We start from the raw sequence: 21,157 nt of genomic DNA on the forward strand, positions 1-21,157 counted from the left end.
TAGTCAAATGTTCCACATGCTATTTTGGAGACTGAGGTATTGGGTTTTCCTGTGGAAAAGATGACAAGATGCCCCATGAAGATATAATTATGCACTGCAGCATGGCACTCTCACGTTCTTCTGGAGGGGCTATGCTGAAGTTCAACTTGTCTTCAGTGGCACATGCTCCTTGACTTCTCAGGAATAATTTTTGAGGACTGTAGGCCTTAGCTACATGCTGCAGTTCCAGGACATTTTGGGGTTTTTTAAAAGGAATTTCAGCTTGAAGATTGTTTGTGGATATAGAAGACATTGCAGGTTTGGGATGGGCTGAACTCTAGTTGAAGGAAACACCTTGTCATTTATTGCATGAATGACTTACCAGCAAACTCCCTATTAACCCAAACATTTGAACTGTGTAGTCCTGTAGATGTCAGTGACAGCTCCAAAATGAAAACAACTTCTGGACTCTGAGAGTTGATTGGAGTTTGAAATGTAACCATAAAGCTAGACCCCACTCCTACAGCCTTTATATACGGTACAGTTCTGCTGTATGTCATGCAAACATAAAATTTCTAACTTGCGGAATGAGGGGTGTAATTTATAACCCATATTTCCTATTACCTAGGAAACATAAATATTTGTATTGAAACTTTCAGTGCTGTTTTGTTACATTGGCTAGTTTCCTCAAAAATATTATCACTGAATATACAAAATTGGAAGCAAAATACAGTATTATATTTGAGATAAGGGTAACTTTCAGATTCTGTGGTTTTTAAGTGATTATTGAAAATATTGCTATAATACAACCTCTACTTTTCTGTAAGAACAGACTGTTGTTATAGGAATGTTTTATAAAATGCAGTTCTCCCAGGGGAATCACAATCATCCTTTGTTGTTGAAAATTGCTGTGTGTTTTTTTTTTTCCCCCTGAATTTTGGAATTTTTCTTACCTTGAGTTGGTGTGCCATCATTCATCCTCTGTCATTATTTATTAAATCCTAGGAAAAAACCTTTAAACCCAAAAGAAAATTTTGGTAACATCTAATTTTGTCCTCAGTAGGGAGGTTGAACTTGCAGCATTTGAATGAAAAAAAACCCTATGTTAAAACTAATTATTTAAATTGTAGGATTTCTGGTGTTTGTATACCCTTCTTTTGCTATTTAGAAAAAAATAATAGGGTGATAATGTAACAGATCATAAAAGAGCTACATCCTCTCCTTTGCTCTTTTTACCAAGCACAGCTCATTTGTTTCACTGCTAATTTCCTTAATTACTGTGGTAACCAGTAGCTTTGCTCTGGATGCACGCAGGTTCCACAGCATGTTTAATTGTGTGCCTGTGGGCCTGCACAGTATTGAGGACGGTCAGGGTTAGGGTTCATAAGGGAGGCTCATAATTAGCTGGTGACTGAACCTGGTGACCTCTAAGCTCAAATAAATACCCTTCCTAGTGTTTCATTTCTGTAGTCAACTGGGATAAAACCTTTCTTTTGGACTGTTTGCAGAATATTGTCTCTCTTTCTGAGCATCTTTTTCTTATTAATCCTGAACATTTGAAAGAAATCTGCCAAATTTGATTTCTTCAAGGAATGTAGGCAGAGGGAAGATCTAGTATGGACTTCAAGTGAGTATAGACTTGAGCAAGCGCTATGTTGATGCTTTTGTTTGAGAGTTAATTATTTGTTTTAAAAAACTTTGCTGAAAACATGTAGGCAATGCTTTGCTTTTGGCATTGAATATCTTAAGTCTTTTATAAGATATTGTTTACTGCTTTTTAACTCTTAATATAAAAAGCAGTCTCATTAATACAGTCCTACCACTTGCCAAGCAATGAGAATTGATGTGCACGTGGTAATGCAGACTTGATGGAGTGGTTCTTTAGTCACACTGCCTTAGGTGCAAGTGGCATGAAAAAAAACCCTTATTAAAATACTATGTGCCAGATATCATGAGTATACACGCTGTAACATGAAGCAGGAGATAAAAGACTTTGTCTTTCTTTTGCACTTCTGTTTGAAATTTGTTTTATGCTTTTCAGTGTAACTGGTACTGCTTTAGAAAACAAGTATTCCCACAGAATGTAGCTGAAGATTGACTTATGCTAGAGGAAACTACTTTAAGATGTTGAATATGACTTCTTTTGAGGCATAAAGAACTTTTAAATACTTATTTCTTTAGAAATTAATATAAGAAAATAATAGTAGGAACTAAGTGCTGAATCAGTGATTGTTGGTTTATTGTTTTATTTTGTTTGGGTTATTTTTTTTCTGTTCTGGGTTTTTTTAGTACTCCTCAGATGCTCTTGCTAGTCCTAATTTTGTGCACGTGTCCAATTAACTCTCAATTCTTTCTCTTATAGGCAGTTACTGGGAAAAGCTTCGGAACCAAAGACTTTCGAGCAGCTCTAGAAAATGGAGTCCTGTTGTGTGAGTGAGTATTGACTTGCCTATATAAAAATCCTTCAGGTTCACATCAGCTGGCCTCTTTCCTTCCCGGCCTCTGAAATTTTTTTTGAAGTACCAAAAAAATTTTGTATTAAGTAATTTTTAACTTTTTTTAATACCTGTTGTTTGTCATGGGAAGTAAAAACAGATTTTGGAGATTCTCTTTCCAGATCTACAAATGTTCCACACACTTGTTTGTGTGATACTGCGAGGATCATGCTGATCCTCTGGCCAGTTGATTGATTTTTTTGGGTATAACATCTGTGATATCACTGGGCTTTCTCTTCAGCTTGTGCAAGGTAGTGTGGCCATGGCTGGGATCAAAGCACTTGGTTACCCCTATACCTACTGTTGTTGGGGTTTGGTTTTCTGTCCTCCATCCCCAGCCCCTGAGTGTTGGTTCTGTAAATGTTGAAAGCTACCTATGCACAGCAGAAAACTTTACATTAAGTTTTCTTTTTAAAAATACTACACTTCAGAAGTGAACTTCACAAAATTGTAGATTAAAGATAACAGGCATTTGATTTCATATCCTATCATTTATTGCTTTCATGGTTGCATCCAACTATCTCAATAATATTGAATCTGTTGAATGTAATTTGGTCTCCTTTATAAAAATATACTTTAACCTTCCCCCCCCCCCCGAAATTCTCTAGGGTGATAAAAATAAACAGACTGGATCTCCAGCATAATGTAGAAATATGTTGTCATATATGGGCACATGCAGTCCAGATTTCAGTACTTTTTGGACTTACTGTTTTAAACAGCAAACTCTGACCTCAGCTTGTTTTGGAGTACTTTCTGTAAGGAGCTTCCTTGTGTTTATATATTGTAGGCTTGGCAGTAATGGGACTTGTCTGGTTTCGTTGCTAGACTGAGTCAGAGGTGTAAAATGTCCACTCGTCAGGTCTCATCCGCATATCTGTAATTGGTTTTGTACTTACTGGAATAAGTTTCCAGGACTGGAAGTGGTGCTAATCCCTTAGTATTTTAAGGAACAGCAGGTGTAAATGTCATTAGAACACCAGTGCAAGAGAAATCTCATTAGAGAACTACCTGGGATGCTAGAAAAAAATGCCACAAATCTCAGAGCCACTCTAAAATCAGTTCAGCCAATCTGACGTTCAGAAAATATTTACAAAGGTTCAGTTCTCTGAGCTTTTTTTTTCCTATATATAATTTTTTCCTTCTGTGAATGTTACTGTGTTTTCTGTTCCTGCCTTTATTTTTCTTTGGGCCCTTTGCCCATCCTGGCACATCTTGCAAGTTGCTTCTGAAGTTATCTTGTGATATGGGGAGTTGATTAATTTTCAATAATATTGTAGAGGTGGATGCTGTATTTTCGTTACTTACATAATTAAACATTAATGAGTGTGACTATGGTAATAAAAATAGTTAATCCTTTTAATAAGAAGGTATTTCTTCAGGTATGTGTTTAGTGGGATTTGTATATTGTATTCAGATGTAACTTTAAAATAGTGTGTTTATGAATTGGAAGTTAACTGATACATCCTAATCCTTTGATATCTTCATTGTTGACACTTATTTGGCAAAAGAATGTGAGCCTCCATGTACCAAATGCAAATCAGTTAAATTTATCTGTAATTAATAGTAAAGCAAGAAAAACATCCTGCAGTTTCTTTGGCCGAGCAACTTGCCTTAGGAGGCACACAACTTTCTTTAAAGCAAGATGCCTCATTATGATTCTGCTAAATAATATAGTTATTCTCCTGTTAAATTCTCCTGATAGTTTTAAATTTGACATACTTGAAGTACAAAGAAGAGTGATTTTCATAGAAATTCTATGGAAACAGAAAAGAGCAGATGGCAAAAGTTTTCAAATGTCCAATTTTCACTAAAGATAATATAGTGCAAGATCTTAAGTAGTTGAGACAAACTGGGAATTCTGTTGCCCATTTCCTTGGTTCACCTTTAGTGTCCATGGATATACTCTCTCTGGAGATTGTATGTTTGACTTAAACTATAGCAGATAAGACCTACACTTGCACTACATATCCCTATAGCAGTTCAGTTGGTTTGTTTGGCCTAATCAATGACCAAGTGCAGATGTTGACAAAATAAAGCCTTTTACATTTTACTAGATCTCATGTACATATATTAGAGAAAGAAATTCACTAAAGTTTTTCTGATCATATGCTACTTCATGTTCTTCAGTAAAATAAATAAAAATTATGCATTTGGAAGATAAAAATATAAAAAAGGGAAGGAACTCCACCTTTTTTTTTAATTCCATCCCAACAGATCACTTTTTTTTTTTGAAAAGTCATCAAGTGTATTTTGATTAATAAGTAACTTGGTGTGATTGAAAAGTCTCAGGACCTGCAGACTTTTTTTTTTTCTTTAGGCACATAAGAAGTGTATCCTCCACATCAATGTCTAGGGGTAAACTGTTCTTTGTGTTATTTTCCAATTACCTTGGCTGCTTGAGATGAAAAATACTTTTTTCCCACATGAAGTTTTAAACTCCAGGTCTTGTCTCTGCGTTGCTGTGTGTGATCACAAAACCTTGCCGATGCTTTGTGTTGGGTAAAGGGTCTAGCCAGGCAAGCAGGGACAAGAGGGAGCAAGTCAAAAATCCTCAAAGGCAGATGAAGTCTGCAGAGTATCCTGAGGTCTCTGTTCTCTACTGACCCTGTGGTCTCTTAGTTTGGTGAATCACAATACTTCCCTATCTCTGTCACTGAAAACCTGGATATAAAGGTGCAAGGAATCCTGTGCCTCATCCTCACTGCAGGACAAGGTATGAATTTGGGCTTGTGTATTCAACACTGGTGTGTTAGTCTGTCCTATCTTCTCAGTTTAATTACGAATTTTATATAACGAGTGATATCAGCTGCAATTGCTTCTGACTGAGACTGAAAATTACTTGTGCATGTAAATTATATGTGCCAAAAATGATTGTTGCACACAGCATACTGGACTTGGTAACATGAAAACTGAGTTTATTTCTTGCCCTCACAGGAATATTAGTGCTTTCACACTGAACTCTGAGAAGCAACAGTCTGATACATTTTTGACATCTGCGTCAGAACCTTTATGTGAAGAAAATCTTTAAATAGGAAATTTGAGTCTGATTAACATCACCACCCATGTAGTAGAAACATAGATCTGTTTCTGCCTACGCCTACCCAGGCATCTTCTTTTCTTCTTTCTCAGTTTGCCATTCTGAGAAATCACTTTGTGTGTGCGTATGCAACTTGTCTCATTTTTCCTTCTAAAGTCTGTTGCTTGTCACTTCTTGGGAGTGTTAATAGGTTCAGATCTAATTCATTCAAGTCATGTTAAGTTAGGACCATATGCAAAGTATTTCTTACTAAGCATTGATGCTCATGCGTCATCAAGTACAGTTGATTATGTAACATAAAATCATTACTTTTTTTTTTTTAGTTTGATTAACAAGATCAAACCTGGCATTGTTAAGAAGATCAATCGTCTGTCAACTCCAATTGCTGGCTTGGTAAGTAATGCCATCAAATCTAATATCTGGGGTATGACACCAAGTGCTCTTTGTTTTTTAAGGAGCACTCTTGCTTACTGTTCTTACATAAGAGAGAGAGGTTTTTTTACATAAGATTTTTATCTTGAGATAAAAACCTACAAAGTTTTCAAAATTAGTTCCATTTTCATTTTTTTGTTTAAAATTGTACCATTTGTACGTTGTCTTAAATCACAAAGGTTGCCTAATCTGTGATTCAGATCTGTAAATTCAATCATCCTATCACTGTGTGAAGCTTCATCAGCCCCAGATGTATCAAGCACTGGCTTCTGTGCACGAACCTCTGTGGCATTATTTGTCTCTATTTAAAGACCACCATCCTATCTTATATTCACAAGCCATCAGATGTCCCTTTCTTAGGGAGTGGGCAGAATAGGAAATGTTCTGTGTAGTTAGAGTATTTTTAGAACCCGTTTCACTCCACCCACAGCAAAGCTTCAGTTGCATTAAAATAACTCTGATGCAAAGATCTCTCTTCAGGCTTCAGTTGAGGTATTTGCCAATGTTTTGGCTGTAAATCACATTTTTGGGGGGAGGGGGCAAGATGTATATAGTAATTTTCACAGGAAGTTTAAAAGATTTTTCTCTTTGCTGTTTAGAAAATTTGCTACCCAGGGACTGTAGGATAAGTTTTGTAGCCATTTAGCATCAGAAACCCTTTCGTGGGCAGGCAAGTTCTTTCTTCATAATTTTTTTCACTATGAAAACCTTGTTGGATAATCATATCACTAGGGTCTAGACTATTTAGTCCTGTCACAAGAACAATTGGTCCCATATTAAAAGATCTGAGGTGAACAGGGACATATGCTTGATTCCTGTAACAAATTGAAGATCCCACTTTATGAACATGCAATCTCAACGTTACCTGATTTCTTAGTAGGAGTAGAATGCAAAGCTTCTCTAGCTACTTTTATTTATATGTTTTAGTGGGATGAGCCAACAAAACATTGGCTTTTGCTGGTCAACCATGTAGTTCATTGGAGAATAAGTGTAGTTAACTTGGCTGGAGGTTATAAGCTTGGGCTAAATTGCCATATATTAGTTGCACAAGCTGAGAATGTGCATTTCCACATCAAATGAATGTAGACAGTATTAGTTGCCTTTGTCCCAGAAAAAGCTCAGGTATTAGGCTTGCAAATAAGACTGCTGCACATTCTTTTCTTTTGAGGCATACAAAAAAGAATTCAAATGAAACCAAAATAGTTCTTGGAGGACACCACGGAGGACACCAATCCAGTTGGAAACTTTAACATCAAGAGACAGCAGGGGTTTTTTTTGTAAAGCATAAAGAGATGCTGCAACTTTTAATTTGGGTCCTGGAAATACTGTAATCTGAATATCTTCTGATCATGTTCTTTCTACAGCTTCTTCATGGTCCTCTAGACTCATGTCCTGAAGTCCATTTCCAAAATATTTTACGCATTAATCACTGGGCAATTAGCATCCGTTTCTTGACTTTCCTGATTAAAAGGAAACAGACCCCCTGTGTTCTTGACAGTTTTGTGGCAGTCTGATTATCAGAAGGAAACAAATGCTTTGAAAGACATCTTGTTTCTCTTCCCCCTTCTCCCCCTCATTCCCTTTTGTTTTTCTTTCCCAGGAATTTCTTCAGTTTTGGTTTTGTTCGCTATGGAGTTAATATAGTTTACTTCCATATAAGTATGTCATTTAAGCATTGTGTACACTTCAACTGCCTGACAGGTTTTTTTCAGCAGTACAGAAATACAGTATTGAATAGATGTCTTTGGTTGAATCTCCAGAAGGATTTCATTATATTTTTTTATTTGATTTCATGGTTATTTTGAAAACAAATTGTCTGAGTTAAATAGTAAGTGAAAGCCTATAGGAATAATGAAATATTCAGTTTTGTATGGAATATTGTGTGCTATACTTTTTTTTTTTATTAAGTTAGGATGAGGTGCTGCTTTTAATGACAGAAATGCATTATTGATTTTTTTATGTCATATTTACGTTTATGATACCTTACTTATCATAAAATCCAATAGGGGCTTTATGTTAGCAGGATTGCCTCAATTCCAAGCACATTTTAGAAAACTGAAAGTCTTAGCTTTTGTCTCTAGTTTGATTATACTGCTGCCTAGTGATTTTTCATGTGTGAATTGCAGTGGTTCAGATATAATTATGATGGAATGGAAAAATAAATACATGTGTTTTGATGATTAAATACTCAAATGAAACTTGGCATTCAGTTAACAAAAAATGCTTAGTTGGTACCAGAAAAGTTTAAAAAATTGATTAAACTTCTCCCCAGTTTTTTGGTATGGCGTGGGAAATCTGGGCTGTAGCTTGTGTGCGAGGGTTTGTAAGAACGCTTTGGGAAGGAGAGTTGGATCTAGGCACAACTTCATACCCAGCTAGCAACTTGTCCCTTCTGAGGCATGTGCCTTGCGTGGTTTGGGTGAGATCTAGCCATCATCTTAGCTGTGTTTGCCTATTCATTTTTGTTCCAGTTTGGAAAACTGAACTGCTGGCGGTAAGGCAAGTCCCAGAGCAGTTGCAGGGAAGCGGTAGTCAAAGGTGGGTGACTGAGGAAATGTCCGTGCATTTCCTCTTATCGTGGTTTCCTGGACAGTGAGGGGTGCCAACTGCAGGGTGCAAAGGAGTAACTCTAGCAGTAGTTGTAGAAAGTTGCCACTTGCAGCAGGTTGATTCTTAACAGCATATGGCAGATTTTGGAGACAATGATGTTCCCATAGATGTCCTGAACGGATTTAATTGGGAGGTTGCTGTTGCTTTGTTTCCTTTAATTTTGGTCATTTTTTAAAAATGCCATGTAAAACCTTTGCGCTACAGTAGTTGCTGGAAAATTAAAATTTAGTTTCTGATTATGTTTCAAACTGTCTAAAATACACAACTTGTGTAAAGAGCAATGCATATATTTTCCCTAGTACAGCAGAGAGACAAGCAAAGTTGTACAGAGTAGCAGTTCCTCAAGCCCTCAGGCATTTCTAGGGGATATGGGAAGGGTAATAGAAAGGTCAGAGGACTGTGGAAACTGAGATTTCATTATGAATAGTAGAGAAAGTGCTATCTGCACTTACTTACTTAAAAATCCACTTTTCCTGGTCCATACATGTGTGAAACAGATATTCTTAAAGAAAATTACTCAAATTGATAAATCTTTCTATGTTCAGATCCTGCAGAATGATTTTGCTTAGAGTTCTTGGGGAGTAGGAGTGGTGGGAATAAAATGAATGCTTAACAAAAGCAAACACAAAGGAAAAATGTTTTCTCAAAATATACTGAGTTTTCAGTTTGACTCCCAGCATGTAAGATGGTTTGTATACAGTCATATGAGGGGGAGGACTTTGTGGTTTGACAACATACTTTCCAACAAGGTTCTGCTGAGCATTTTCAGAGGTGCATCTCTGGCAGCAGCACCATTGTTCCCCAGAAACCTCCTGTTTCGAACTCAGTTGGCTGAACACAAAGAATCATAAACTAGAATGAAAGTCACAAGACATTATGAGACAGTGAGAAGATGAATGAGTTATGTATAGTTTATGCAAGCTCAACATATCTGTCAGAATAACACATTGCTCATTACTTGTGAGGAATAAGTGTACGCTCTTCAGCATGGCAGTTCTAGGTAAAGTACATTTCCAACTGAGACCAGGTGGTGAAGCAAAGTCAGAGGTAAGAGTCAGTATGTCTTTTGGAGAGGGGTAGCGAGTGGAAATCTTGCTGCCTTGCAATATACCAATTTGGTCTTCTAAGACCATCTATCTTTGCTTGCAACTCCTGTGAGTAAGGTGGAAGTACTATGCTTTACACTGTGGTTGCACTCCTCACATCAGAGACATGAGGGCTGTGATCATAAGACAGGGCAGAATAGAAAGCTGTTGGGTTTTCAGAATTGTAAATGAAATGTTATTAGCACTTTTGTTTCAAGTTGGTCCATGATTTTAAACAAGTCGATGTTGCCAATTCAGACTGTCTCAGTGTGAGTGCTGGATGAATATCAGCACAAAATTTTATCTTCATAAAGTTCTTCAGCTTTGGCAGAAGGTCTTTTTTGTGAATTTTTGTTTCCCTTTTGCACAAGAGAATAATATTGCACATCTCTAGGCAGTCCCAGGTTTGAACATGTTTATCTGAAATACTGTAGTGTGGGATTTTTTTTTCTAGTGGGGAGTTAGGGTTCCTTTAGGGTGAAGAGTGTCTTGATGGTTTTCCATGCATGTTTTATCAAGCATTTATTTTCCTGGTTCAACAGGAAACTTATCCTTCTGACAACTGCTACTCAAACATCATTGCTTCTCTTTAATGCAATGTGATATAACACCACGGCATCCTATAATGTGCTTATTTAATGTATCAGAAGGTATTAATACCACTTGTACTAAGAAAACAACTTTCAACTCTGTTACTTAGATCAGTGGCTTGTACCTTCTGAACAAGGGAAGTAGGGAATGATAAAGGTAAGAGGAGAGACATATGAAAGAACGCTATACAAAAATGAAAGAGGAGATAAAGAAAGGGGTGGAGAACATTAAAAAAATAAAAGTTTCTGTGCCTTTGTGCCTAACACTTTGCAAACCGTGGAACCACCCTGGTACTTCCTTATCTCTTGTCATCAGGGAGAGCTGGCCAAAATTTTCTTTTCTGTGGGAAAATGTTCTTGACAGGGTGGTGGTGTTTTGTTTTTTTTTTTTTTCTCCATTTCTTTTTTTTTTCTTGTGTTGCAGGAGAATGGTATGCAGATGATATTTTGACTTTATTATAGGATGCTTTCAAAACAATTTTTCCCATAAAGTCCACACTTGCATAGCTTACTTCAGTTGTATGTTTTATTCAGGACTTAGATACAAAGTTCCTTCTCTGGAGTTCTTAGAATGAAATTGATTGTGTTTTCCACTTAAATTTAAAAAATCTGATGGTATATGAGATGCTTTAATTTGATTTAAAATTAATTCTCTTTTTTTCAAAGCACCTCTATTTCCAAAGTTCATTCCTTTATGCTGAATATCCTCACTATTTTCTGTTGCTGTTCACCTCCTTATCTTTAATATAGCGTTTATATTGGTCCACACTTTCTGTCTTCTTGCATTATATATATATTTAAAATAATTGTTTTCTAATCTTAAACTCCTGCTCTGTGAATTTGACTAATATGGGCTACATTAGTAACATTAATAGTAGCTTGTCTGGTATGAGAAATTGAGTATAAGAGAAATTCTCCTCCTTTCTGTTCCTCATGAAAAATGAGGAATGGCAAATACACAAATACATGGACTAAGTTACATAAAAGCTGCTGCTGTTTGTTTTGCTTCACTACCCAACACCAAAAAATGTGGACTTAAACCTTCTGGTTGTGCAGCAACTAACAGTGTCCAAAAAGGCTCATAAGAAATAGCCTCATAAATTTTGGTCACGATCAAACTAATGAGCTGATAAGCATTTGATGTGCTCTGTTTGTTTGTCCAACTTTTTATTTTTTTTTTTTTGGCAGTGATGAGGGAGTAATACTGAATGATGTGGAGCGCTGCTATTTCTTCTGAAAGTTTAAGTCACCTTTTTGGAGAGTAACAGAACACATAACAGCTCATGCAGTGGCTGTGGGCTCTGCCTTGAGTCCTGTCTCCATTACCCTCTCCTGTGGCTGACCTGAGTCATGGGATTTTGATTTGTCAGTGGCCTGTACGTTCAGAAGTACAGTGTGAGTGCATATGCAGCCCCGCTGCTAAGAGTGAAGCTGCATTTCATTTTCACCTGGAAGCTGATTAGTCTGGTATTGCCTTTCATAAGGCAAGGCACAAGATGATATATGTATTTTTCTGAAAAGTTGGTAATTTCAACGTGTAAACAAAAATACAGAAGCATCATTGCCTGTTTTCTGGATGAGTATGCTGAGCAAGTTTTTGAGGATTTCAAAAAGACAAGTATTACTTGGCATAATCCTTACTTACATGAGGGGAAATTCTTGTTTTGCAAGAGCAGTTGGTGTTTCTCATGACTGAACTTCAGTATGCCTAAAACTAAGAGGAAGAGGGAGAAAGTGAAAGGGGATATGGTCTGACCAAACTCCTGCCTTGCATCGAACATGCTCTCCTTTGTAAGACAGTCTATATGTTTAATGCAGGCTCAGGAGCACTTTGGATGCCAGAAATGAGGCCATGTTCCTTTTTTATAGTAGTAGTTCTTGTTCAATATCCTTCTAATGCTACAGGTAACAAAACTTCTCAAGACTGTTATTTTTCTTTTTCTTGTGGGATGCAAGCGATTTGCAGGAAAAGGGAAACATTGTACTCATTTTTGAAAAGGGTAGAAAGGAGGACCCTGGGAACTTTCAATCTGTCGGTCTCATCTCTGTGCCTGGGAATATCATAGAACAGATCCTCCTGGAAGCTCTGCTAAGACACACGGAGGACAGAGAGGTGACGCAGGACAGCTGGCACAGCTTCACCAAGGGCAAGTCCTGCCTGACCAACCTATTGGCCTTCTGTGATGGAGTGACCACATCAGTGGACAAGGGAAGGGCTACAAATGTCATTTATCTGTTTAAACTTCTGTTTACTTCTCTAAAGCCTTTGACATGGTCCCCCACAACATCCTTCTCTCTTAATTGAGAGAGATGCATTTCATGAGTGGACTATTTGGTGGATAAGGAATTGGTTGGATAGTTTCACAGAGTGTAGTGGTCGGTAGCTCATGTCCAGATGGGGATTGGTGACAAGTAATGTCCCTTAGAGGTTCTTATTTGGACCAGAACTGTTTAATGTCTTCATCAATGACACAGACAAAGGGATCAAGTGCAACCTCGGCAAGTTTGCAGATGACACGAAGCTGAGTGTTGCAGTTGATGCACCTGAGGGACAGGATGCCATCCGGAGGGACCTGGACAAGCTTGAGAAGTGGACCCATGGGAACCTCATGAGTTTTAATAAGACCAAGTGCAAGATGCTGGACTTAAATTGGTGCAACTTCACGGTATCAGTACAGGATAGGAAATGAAGTGATTGAGAACAGCCCTGCCAAGGAAGTCTTGGACATACTGATTAATGAGAGGCTGGATGTGATCCGACAATGTGCGCTTGCCTAGAAAACCATTCGTGTCCTGGGCTGCATCAGAAGTGTGACCAGCAGGACAAGGCAGGTGATTCTCTCCCTCTGCTCTTGTGAGACCCCACCTGGAGTACTGCATCCAGCTCTGGGGTCCTCAGCACCATAAGAATGTTGACTTGTTGGAGCAGGTCCAGGGGAGGGCCATGAAAATGATCATAGGCTGGAACACCTATCTATTGAAGACAGGCTGAGAGAGTTGAGGTTACTTAGCCTGGGAAGAGAAGGCTCTGGGTTCCAATATTTAAAGAGTGCTTGTAAGAAATATATAGACAAACTTTTCAGCAGGGCCTGTTGTGGTAGGACAAGGGGTAATGGTTTTAAACAAAAACAGTATAGATTTAGACTAGCTATAAGGAATATTACTGTATTACCATGAGGGTGTTGAGACATTGGAACAGGTTTCCCAGACAAATGGTGGATGCCTCATCCCGGGGAACACTCAAGGTGAAGTTGGATAGACCTCTGAGCAACCTGATCTAGTTGAAGATGTCCCTATTCACTGCAGGAAGGTTGGACTAGATTGTGTTTAAGGTCCCTTCCAACCCAAACTATTCTATGATCCTATGCTATTAGTCTGAGAAAATATTTTTTCACCTGGGAATTGACACAGCATGGTATTTCAAATGTAGCCATCAAAGTATTAAGTTTCTCACTCAATGAATTTTAGTAAGATTTTATCAGTGCTACAAAAAATTCAATTGGAAATTAGTATCTGTGTTTCCACTGGGAACTGAAACTTCTGAATTTTACTTCAAACTCCTAAGCAGATATTTCTACAAGTTTGGGAACATGATGGACACTTTAACTGTGGTATGAAGCATTTTAGAAACCTGATTGTTTTGCTTAAGAAATTAAGAAAAGTCTTGCATCTTATATTAGAAGTTTTTAATGTGTCAGATCTTGGAGTACTTCACAAAGAGCTCTTTACCATTGTTTCAGTTCTATACCTAAAGACAGTAGAGTGTGGTTAGTGGGAGTTTTAGTGGCTTTCCTGAGGTTAATCATCAAGTCAGAGTAGGATGGGGTGAAATTTTGACTCTCAGTCCAGTTCTTTCATAGATTACAGTGTGAACAAAAAAAAAAAAAAAAAAAGAAAAATTAGCAAATGTCATGAGTAATGATAGGAATGTATGTCAAACTATAAATCACTTCTGGTACTCTTTTTGCTGTCTCATGGGAAAGAGGAATATGGCTTGTATAGAAATACTTCTGTTAGACAATTAAGAAAAAAAGAGTTGTGTGTTAGAAAGGAAGTATGGTTATTAATAGTTGGAGATGACATTGTTCTGTATGTTTCAATGCCTGATAGTGGGAGTATGTAATCTCGGCAGTGGTTTGCTGATGTTTTGTGTCCTTCTGCTTGAAAACATATGGTACATATCAGCCTTGGTTCTGAATTTCCTTTAATTGTTTTCTGTTGCTGCCTAAACACTTTGAAATGTAGGGTGTGGGGAAAGAGAAGGTTGATGTAAACTCTTTGTGACATTTTTAGTAGCTGCTCAAGACATCGATTAGGGAGAATGAAACCCAGACTCTGGGTTAACTTGACAGATTTTAGGTGAGTGATGATGAAGTGAAATGTATCTAGAAGACGTCAGTAGGGAGAAATTGTATGGGTGCAGACACCAAGAAATGGTGGTTCAGCTACACACACTGGCCTCTTGTCAGGGGACAGTAAGTGCTGGTTGATCTCTGTGAATCAAAAGCAGTATTTTGGGATGCTTTAAATGAGATGAAGTCTTCCAAACTGCTGCTTTCAGTGTTTTACTGAGATGATATGTCAAAATCCTAATTAATTAATTAATTTAAAAAATATTGTCAACTAACTGTAAAATAAGGATTAGCAGCAACAACTTTCTAGTATGGAAAATTTTCATCCTTCCTCCTGCTCTAAAGCAAAGGTGTGAAAAAGTATGACCCTTTTTGACTCAGCTTGCCAGCACTTAACAAAATACATAACTATGGTTGCCAAATAAACTGCAAATAATTTCCATTTATCAACTCAATCAGCTGTAGTCTCTGGTATACTCTGTCATTTGTGTGCTATTTTTATTTTCTTAAGTAACTGATGACTGTTTCTGTGTTTGTAAAGAAGCATTCCTTCCGAACTGGAAAAAAGAAGTCAACCACGTAGAAAAAGTACACACCTTAACTCATACGTCTGACATTCATAATATGATTTCTCCTGCCTTTGCCACAGAAGTACAGATTTGAGATTTCTGTGGCAGTCAGTGTTTATTTGTGTTAAGTCTTTGTAAGCTGGACACTAGAGTACGTTCCCACCCCCCGCTTGTCAGATATTTATCAATGTGCAGTGCTTAAAATTCATGGCAGTTTTCAAAGAAAGTATATGTTAATTGCAGCAGTGATAACTTTTTCTGTGTTATCAGTGGTGGAGCTGTACAGCTATGCTATTTACCCCTCTGTTTGGTGCAAAATCCTCATACCACATTTTTTAACGCCTGTCTGAACACCTCCACGCCCATGTGCCTGCTGAATCACCCTCCTCCAGTGATGTATGTGAAAGAACTATTAAGTACGATGCCAACACCAAATGCTGCCAAATGCAGGGTGCTGAGCTGCTGCTTTCTGCAGGGCAGAAAAGCTTGCTTTCTGCAGGTCATGAGGATGGAGAGGGACATGAGAAAACCTGGCACTGATGCAGGAGTTCAGGTGGGCTGCAAGGCAGGTCATCTCCAAACCCACTTATTGATCGGGGATGCTGGGAAAGCTTCTCCACAGCATAGGATAACCCCATGTAGGGCAACAAGGATTAAATACAGTACTAGGATGCTACTCCCTTTAAGAAAAAAGATGTCTGGCTCTTGAAGGAAGCAAAGTTAGAAGAAACTTCCAAATTTTCTCCTGGGAAGACTGAAATACTAAATGATAGGCTAGAAATCAGGGGCTACTAGAACTGAGGATCTGAGGCTCTGTTTCAAGCCCTGTGTATAGAGGGACTGAATTTCATCTGTATCGAATTGTTAACCTCTGTGAGCAAAACAAAAAACGTATGTATAAAAATTAAAAAAAGGGGGTGGAGGAAGAAAGCAAGCTCTGCCAAAACTTTGTGTTTCAAGAACAAGAAGTCTTTACTTTTATTACTCATTAGGCTTCAAGGGAGTTTCACCTTTAAGTGGATTACTGTCATTCCAGTTCTGTGTAGTAGGGTGACTTGGCGCTGGAGTATTTAACACTCTCCGCTTGCAAAGTCTGTTTTGTATAAACTGTTCGGGGCGTAAGGCACATCACTTGATTTTTTTCTGTTTTTTTCCTTGACTTTGACTGGAATGTAACTAGCTGGTGGGAAAGCTAAGGCTTGTCTAAACAAGGAAGTAACCCAGGATGCTTCTTCCATACTGGCTTTCCAAAGCTGTGCTTTCTTTACAGTAAGAATGCCTGCAAGTGGGTAAACTCTATTAACTAGACATGTCTGCCAATGTTCTGCACTTTTGTCCTTCTCCATTGCAACTGAACTTATTTGGCAGTAGTGACATCCCAGAAACACACCTGTGGTTTACAACCTGATCACTCTCTTATCAATAAAAGCTCACTTGTTACACATTGTTGCCTTAATATATGGCTGTAACGTCATAGTGAACGTTATGCTGTAGCGTGGTTAGAGATATGGGCCTGGGAGGGTTTTTGAGTCATTGAGGACAGTTGACCCTTTCTTGTGTAAAGCACCTCAAAAGCTGTCAATTCAAAAGTCCTGTTTAAAAAGAAAAACCAACAACCCACATTAATTTACGTTGTATGTTTTCCTTAATCCAGTTATTCCTGTTGCAAAGAAACTGTGGAGCTCAGTGCTGCAAGAGGTTGCAGGTAATGAGGTGGGCTGGGCTGAGGTGTCTTCTGCTGGCAATTACACATGGTGGTGGACAGTGCCAGGAGCTGAGTAAAAAATTCTAGGGAAGATCCTTCAATATAAACCTACGTCTTATAGAGGTCCATGCAGCTGCAGTCATTGCAGATGGAATTGGGGTTTGGGGGACAGATGGACCTTTTTGTCCAAAACCAAAATGATTCTTTACCTAAGGCTGCTTCAAAATGTGGTTTCCGTAATGATTGAGCCCTGAGACTCTCAAGTTGCAGTGGTGAGGGGGAATGTGCCTCTTCCTAGCTGATCTACAGTTATTGATTCTTACAGCACCAGGGTAACGGGAAAGTTTGTGCAAAAGTTTCATTCCTTCATTCTCGCAGCAGGAGCACCTGTTTTTTGACAGGAAAGCTGGAAGTGAATCACTGAAGATTTAGTATCTGTAATCATGTATAGAGCTAGGGCAGGGAATCCCTGTGTCAAAGATCCCAGTAATTTATTATTTTACCCATTGTGGAAAAACAAGGAAGGGCGCGCAGAGGGGAGTGGCAAAGCAATTAGCACGGTTTCTGATCTTTGGCCAACACAGTGCTCTGTGCACTCTGTTATAGGTGGGATAATTTACTGAACAGAAGCCCTGAGGTCACTTCAAGTCAAATTATGTCTGCAGGATGATAGTTTTAATTACTATTTTTAGTTTGGGGCCCAAAAAGGGAGGAAAAAAGCAGTTTAGGTATTCTATCCACTTCTGCTTTCAGTTGAAGGTTTTTTGAACCTGCTACCCTTTAGAGAAGTACAGAGAGCTGTATGAACTGGAATCACAATCTGCAGATGGGATGAGTGGGTGATGGGCACCAAGCATCTTGACATGCAAGGCCAAGGAGGTAATGGGGAGTTCCTGGCTCCCAGGCCTGTGGTCATACCACATGGTTGATATTCAGGCCTATTCCCTCCTATCCTCTCACCCCTTCTGCCACCACCTGCAAGTGCAGCCAGAGCTAATGACCGAAACGTACCTCCAAGGAAGAGCAAGTTACCTAACTTGTTCAACTAGCTCCTGCTGTAGGTTTCTTTCCTTTTACCCCACCTGTGAATACAAACAATGCGTAGCTGTGCAGTGATGCTGCTGCAAAATGTAGCTCTAAATTCTGTATTAAACTGACTTGAGCCAACTTGAGTGGTCACTATGATGCTGTGTCTATGAAAAATATTTTCTACTTTGAAAAAATAGCAATTTTTTAGAATGGAAATAGCCCTTACTTAAGGGAATGAGGATGCCAATAAAGAGGGTTTGTCATGAATGCAGAGCTGAGGGACACACTGTAAGCTTTCAAGATGACTCCAAAAGTCTTCATAAATGCAATACTAAGAAAAATGTTTGTTAAATTGATTTTCAGAATTCTGTGGCCAAAAAATGCATCAGTTTCTCTTTCAAAATGTCAAAAGCATTTGTTGCTAGGCACTAGATATACTTGGCGGGGGTTTTTTTTTTGTTGTTTTTTTTTTTTTTTTTTTTTTTTTTTTTTTTTTGTTTTTTGTTTTTTGTTTTTTGTTTTTTGTTTTTTTAACGAAGCCTGGAAATTGAAAACAACTTTTTGCACCAAGTCATGGTCTAGATGATGCTGTAATACTTTCATGCAAATGTGCTTCATAGTCCTGCAAGCATAGGGTGCCATCCCCTTCTTACTGTGGGAAAAAAACACAAACCTTAAAATCCAGGCCCCCTCCCTCCCCCCTGCAAAACCCACCAACCTTACCCTCCCTCCCAAGGAAAAAAACACACCATCCTAGAACTTGAATAGCGGTGTAGTAGAAATAAGGGCTTTGACTGAAATAGTGAGTATTTGCATCAGAATAGGAGACAACCTGGAGGACTGTCTTCATCTGTTGACCAATGCAACCAGGAAAAACAGAAAAACACCATATTAATCAAACTGTTTTTCACCTAGTTGCCAAGCGACTTGAAAGATGTGCCATAACTTGTATGCCTACGAGATGCTGCGTTTTGGTGCATATGTAGGGCTTCAGAGAAACAGTTAACTAGGGAGAAGACAGGCTTACCACACAGCATGACTGCACCCTAAAGAAAGCAAATGTATTTACACACTTGTTTAAATTAATATTCCTGTCTCACACAGATAATCATGCAAATGAAGGATTTATTTTTAATAAAATTGCAGCTCAAATACACAAGCTGAATTTAGTGTGATGTTGTACTGCATGTAAGTAGTCAAAATAAGATGGTATTTATGTGGAAATCTCTTTTAATTACCTTTTATTTCATGCTCTTTCACATTGGACATTTTTAAAATTCTTTTTCTGTTTTACACACTGTATGTCCCTTCTCAGGTTGGTGGTTTTGATTTTTTTTCCCCCTTACTTAAGGTCAACTCGTTTTTGATCCTTTTTGCATGTTTGTTTTTTTCTTTTCTCTCACTTTCCTGTTCTCATGTTAATTCTTTTTTTCTGCATTTTAGAAGTGCTCTTTTTCCTCTGTTTTTCTAGGTGTTGAGGAACCCATGTACTTCCCCACCACCAGCACCTCACCAGTGCTCTGTCTTTTTTTTCAAGTTCTTGCCACAGTGACATACATTAGGAGCTGATTACAGGCACAACACAGAAAAAATACCCCTGCCTTGATTTTTACTCTTTAAAAATTGTTATTTTTTTAAAGGAAGGTGTCTGTATTCTTGTGTATTTCCATACAGTGACTGGCTTCTTTCTTTGAAGTCTGGAGGATAGTGATAGGAATGAAGACCCTTCAATGCCAGCTCTGCTCTTCCCATCCCATTCACCTGCTGGAGGCTCAGAGCTCTGGTGCAGCCCCCTAGCCCCCTGCCTAGGAGCAGAAGCAGCACTGCGGACCAGCAAGGATGGACAGGAAAGCCTTTGCTCTTTCCTCTCCTCATGTCCATGAGGTTGCACAAGTGAGAAAGGCTCCTGCTCTACTAGGACGCTGGAAGGAGGATGTGGACCACAGTCTCATTTTCAATATTGACGTGACATCTTGGCTCCTTCTCAGCATTGGTTAGAGGGAGATGCTTTAGAAATGGGCAGAGAGGAGGTTTTGTGCCTGGTGATGCCCCATGGGGACCAGAAAGGCAGGCGCACAGCTGAAAGTGTGCAGTATTGTTTGTCATCTCCCCAAATAGCAGTATTTAAATGCCTGCTCGTGGATGACCTGCTTCCCACTGGCAGCTCCGTCTCCCGTATTACGACTTTGCAGAGCTTTTGGGTGCGGTTCACTTTGAAGTTTGAGGCAAAAATGAGATACTGAGCGGTAATAGTTCTACCTAGTCAGTGTTCTATGTGGTGCATTTACTATAAGTCTGTAGAGCATGTGGGAAACTCAAGTTGTGCTGGGAACATCTGAAATGCTCTGCTGTTTCATCATGCACACCGTTTGGGGGAAAAAACAGCCCTTCCCACAGTCTCATTCCAACCTCCCCCACCCCCTCTCACTAAAACACTTAGAAGTAGTAATAGCATACCAGAAATGAATTACACTTGAATTTTGTGGTTTAGACTTCAGGCTTTATTTTTGTTGTGATGTAAAACCTGTAATTCTACGACGCTTATTCCAACTTCAGATGCTCACGGAAATGCACAGATCGAGCTCTGTTAATAACATGAACAGAAATGAACTAAATGATTTTATCCCTGTTAGTTCAGGAGCTTTCTCTATTAATGGTCAGAACCTTATGTTTTCTTCAAAAATATACTTGATCTGCTTGATGATGAATCATTGCTTTTGGACTGGGTAGCTCTTCTCTCCCCTTCTGGTTTTGCTTTTCTTGTGCTGATAGGTGACACCACTGTTGCCTCTTGTGCTCCATTGTATTGGTATAATGGAATCAAATTCTCCAGTTTTTCATTGTATTAAGTCCCTTGTCTTCCCTCATCATCATAATCCTTTTTCTTTGCAACTCTGCTAATTTGAATCTGTCTTAAATTTAAATGGTCTGCCTTCACTTATAGAGACTGGGAATACCTTGGTGGCAGAGGAGAGTGCTGGACACAAGTATGAATCTTTCTTCCTCAAGCACATCACTTCAATGACTTTCAACACCTGAAGATAGCTCTGGTGTATTGTGCTTCTCCAGGCTTTTGAGTTCTGAATGTTTAAAAAAGAACCATTTTTGTTAAGTGTGGTGAGGTTCAGATTGCAGTATACCCTTTAAAGCTGAAACAGTAGTGACCATTAATGTCATTAAAGTACAGTTGCATTGGTAAAAGGCATAGTGTAATGGCTTCTATATTTGAGTGCATTAATCACTGAAAAATGTTCCTGTTTGCATTTCTAATGAT

At 38.6% G+C, this 21,157-nt stretch overlaps 1 protein-coding gene across 13 annotated transcripts in view; it reads left to right on the forward strand.

Annotated features, from left to right (window-relative positions):
• The window catches only part of LMO7 (LIM domain 7), a 128,857-nt gene that overhangs the window by 33,449 nt on the left and 74,251 nt on the right, over positions 1–21,157 (forward strand). For 12 of the 13 annotated variants that reach the window (XM_039385157.1, XM_039385150.1, XM_039385149.1 and 9 more), the window contains exons 2-3: positions 2,342–2,412; positions 5,835–5,904. In XM_039385157.1, coding sequence (XP_039241091.1) covers positions 2,342–2,412; positions 5,835–5,904 — 141 coding nt within the window. The remainder of the gene's footprint in view (positions 1–2,341; positions 2,413–5,834; positions 5,905–21,157) is intronic. The other variant, XM_039385154.1, reaches the window with a different exon arrangement.

This window comes from Pipra filicauda, unplaced genomic scaffold (genome assembly GCF_003945595.2).
Source record: "Pipra filicauda isolate LSUMZ 115617 unplaced genomic scaffold, ASM394559v2 scaffold39_size4671491_pilon, whole genome shotgun sequence".
Classification (NCBI taxonomy): Eukaryota; Metazoa; Chordata; class Aves; order Passeriformes; family Pipridae; genus Pipra; species Pipra filicauda.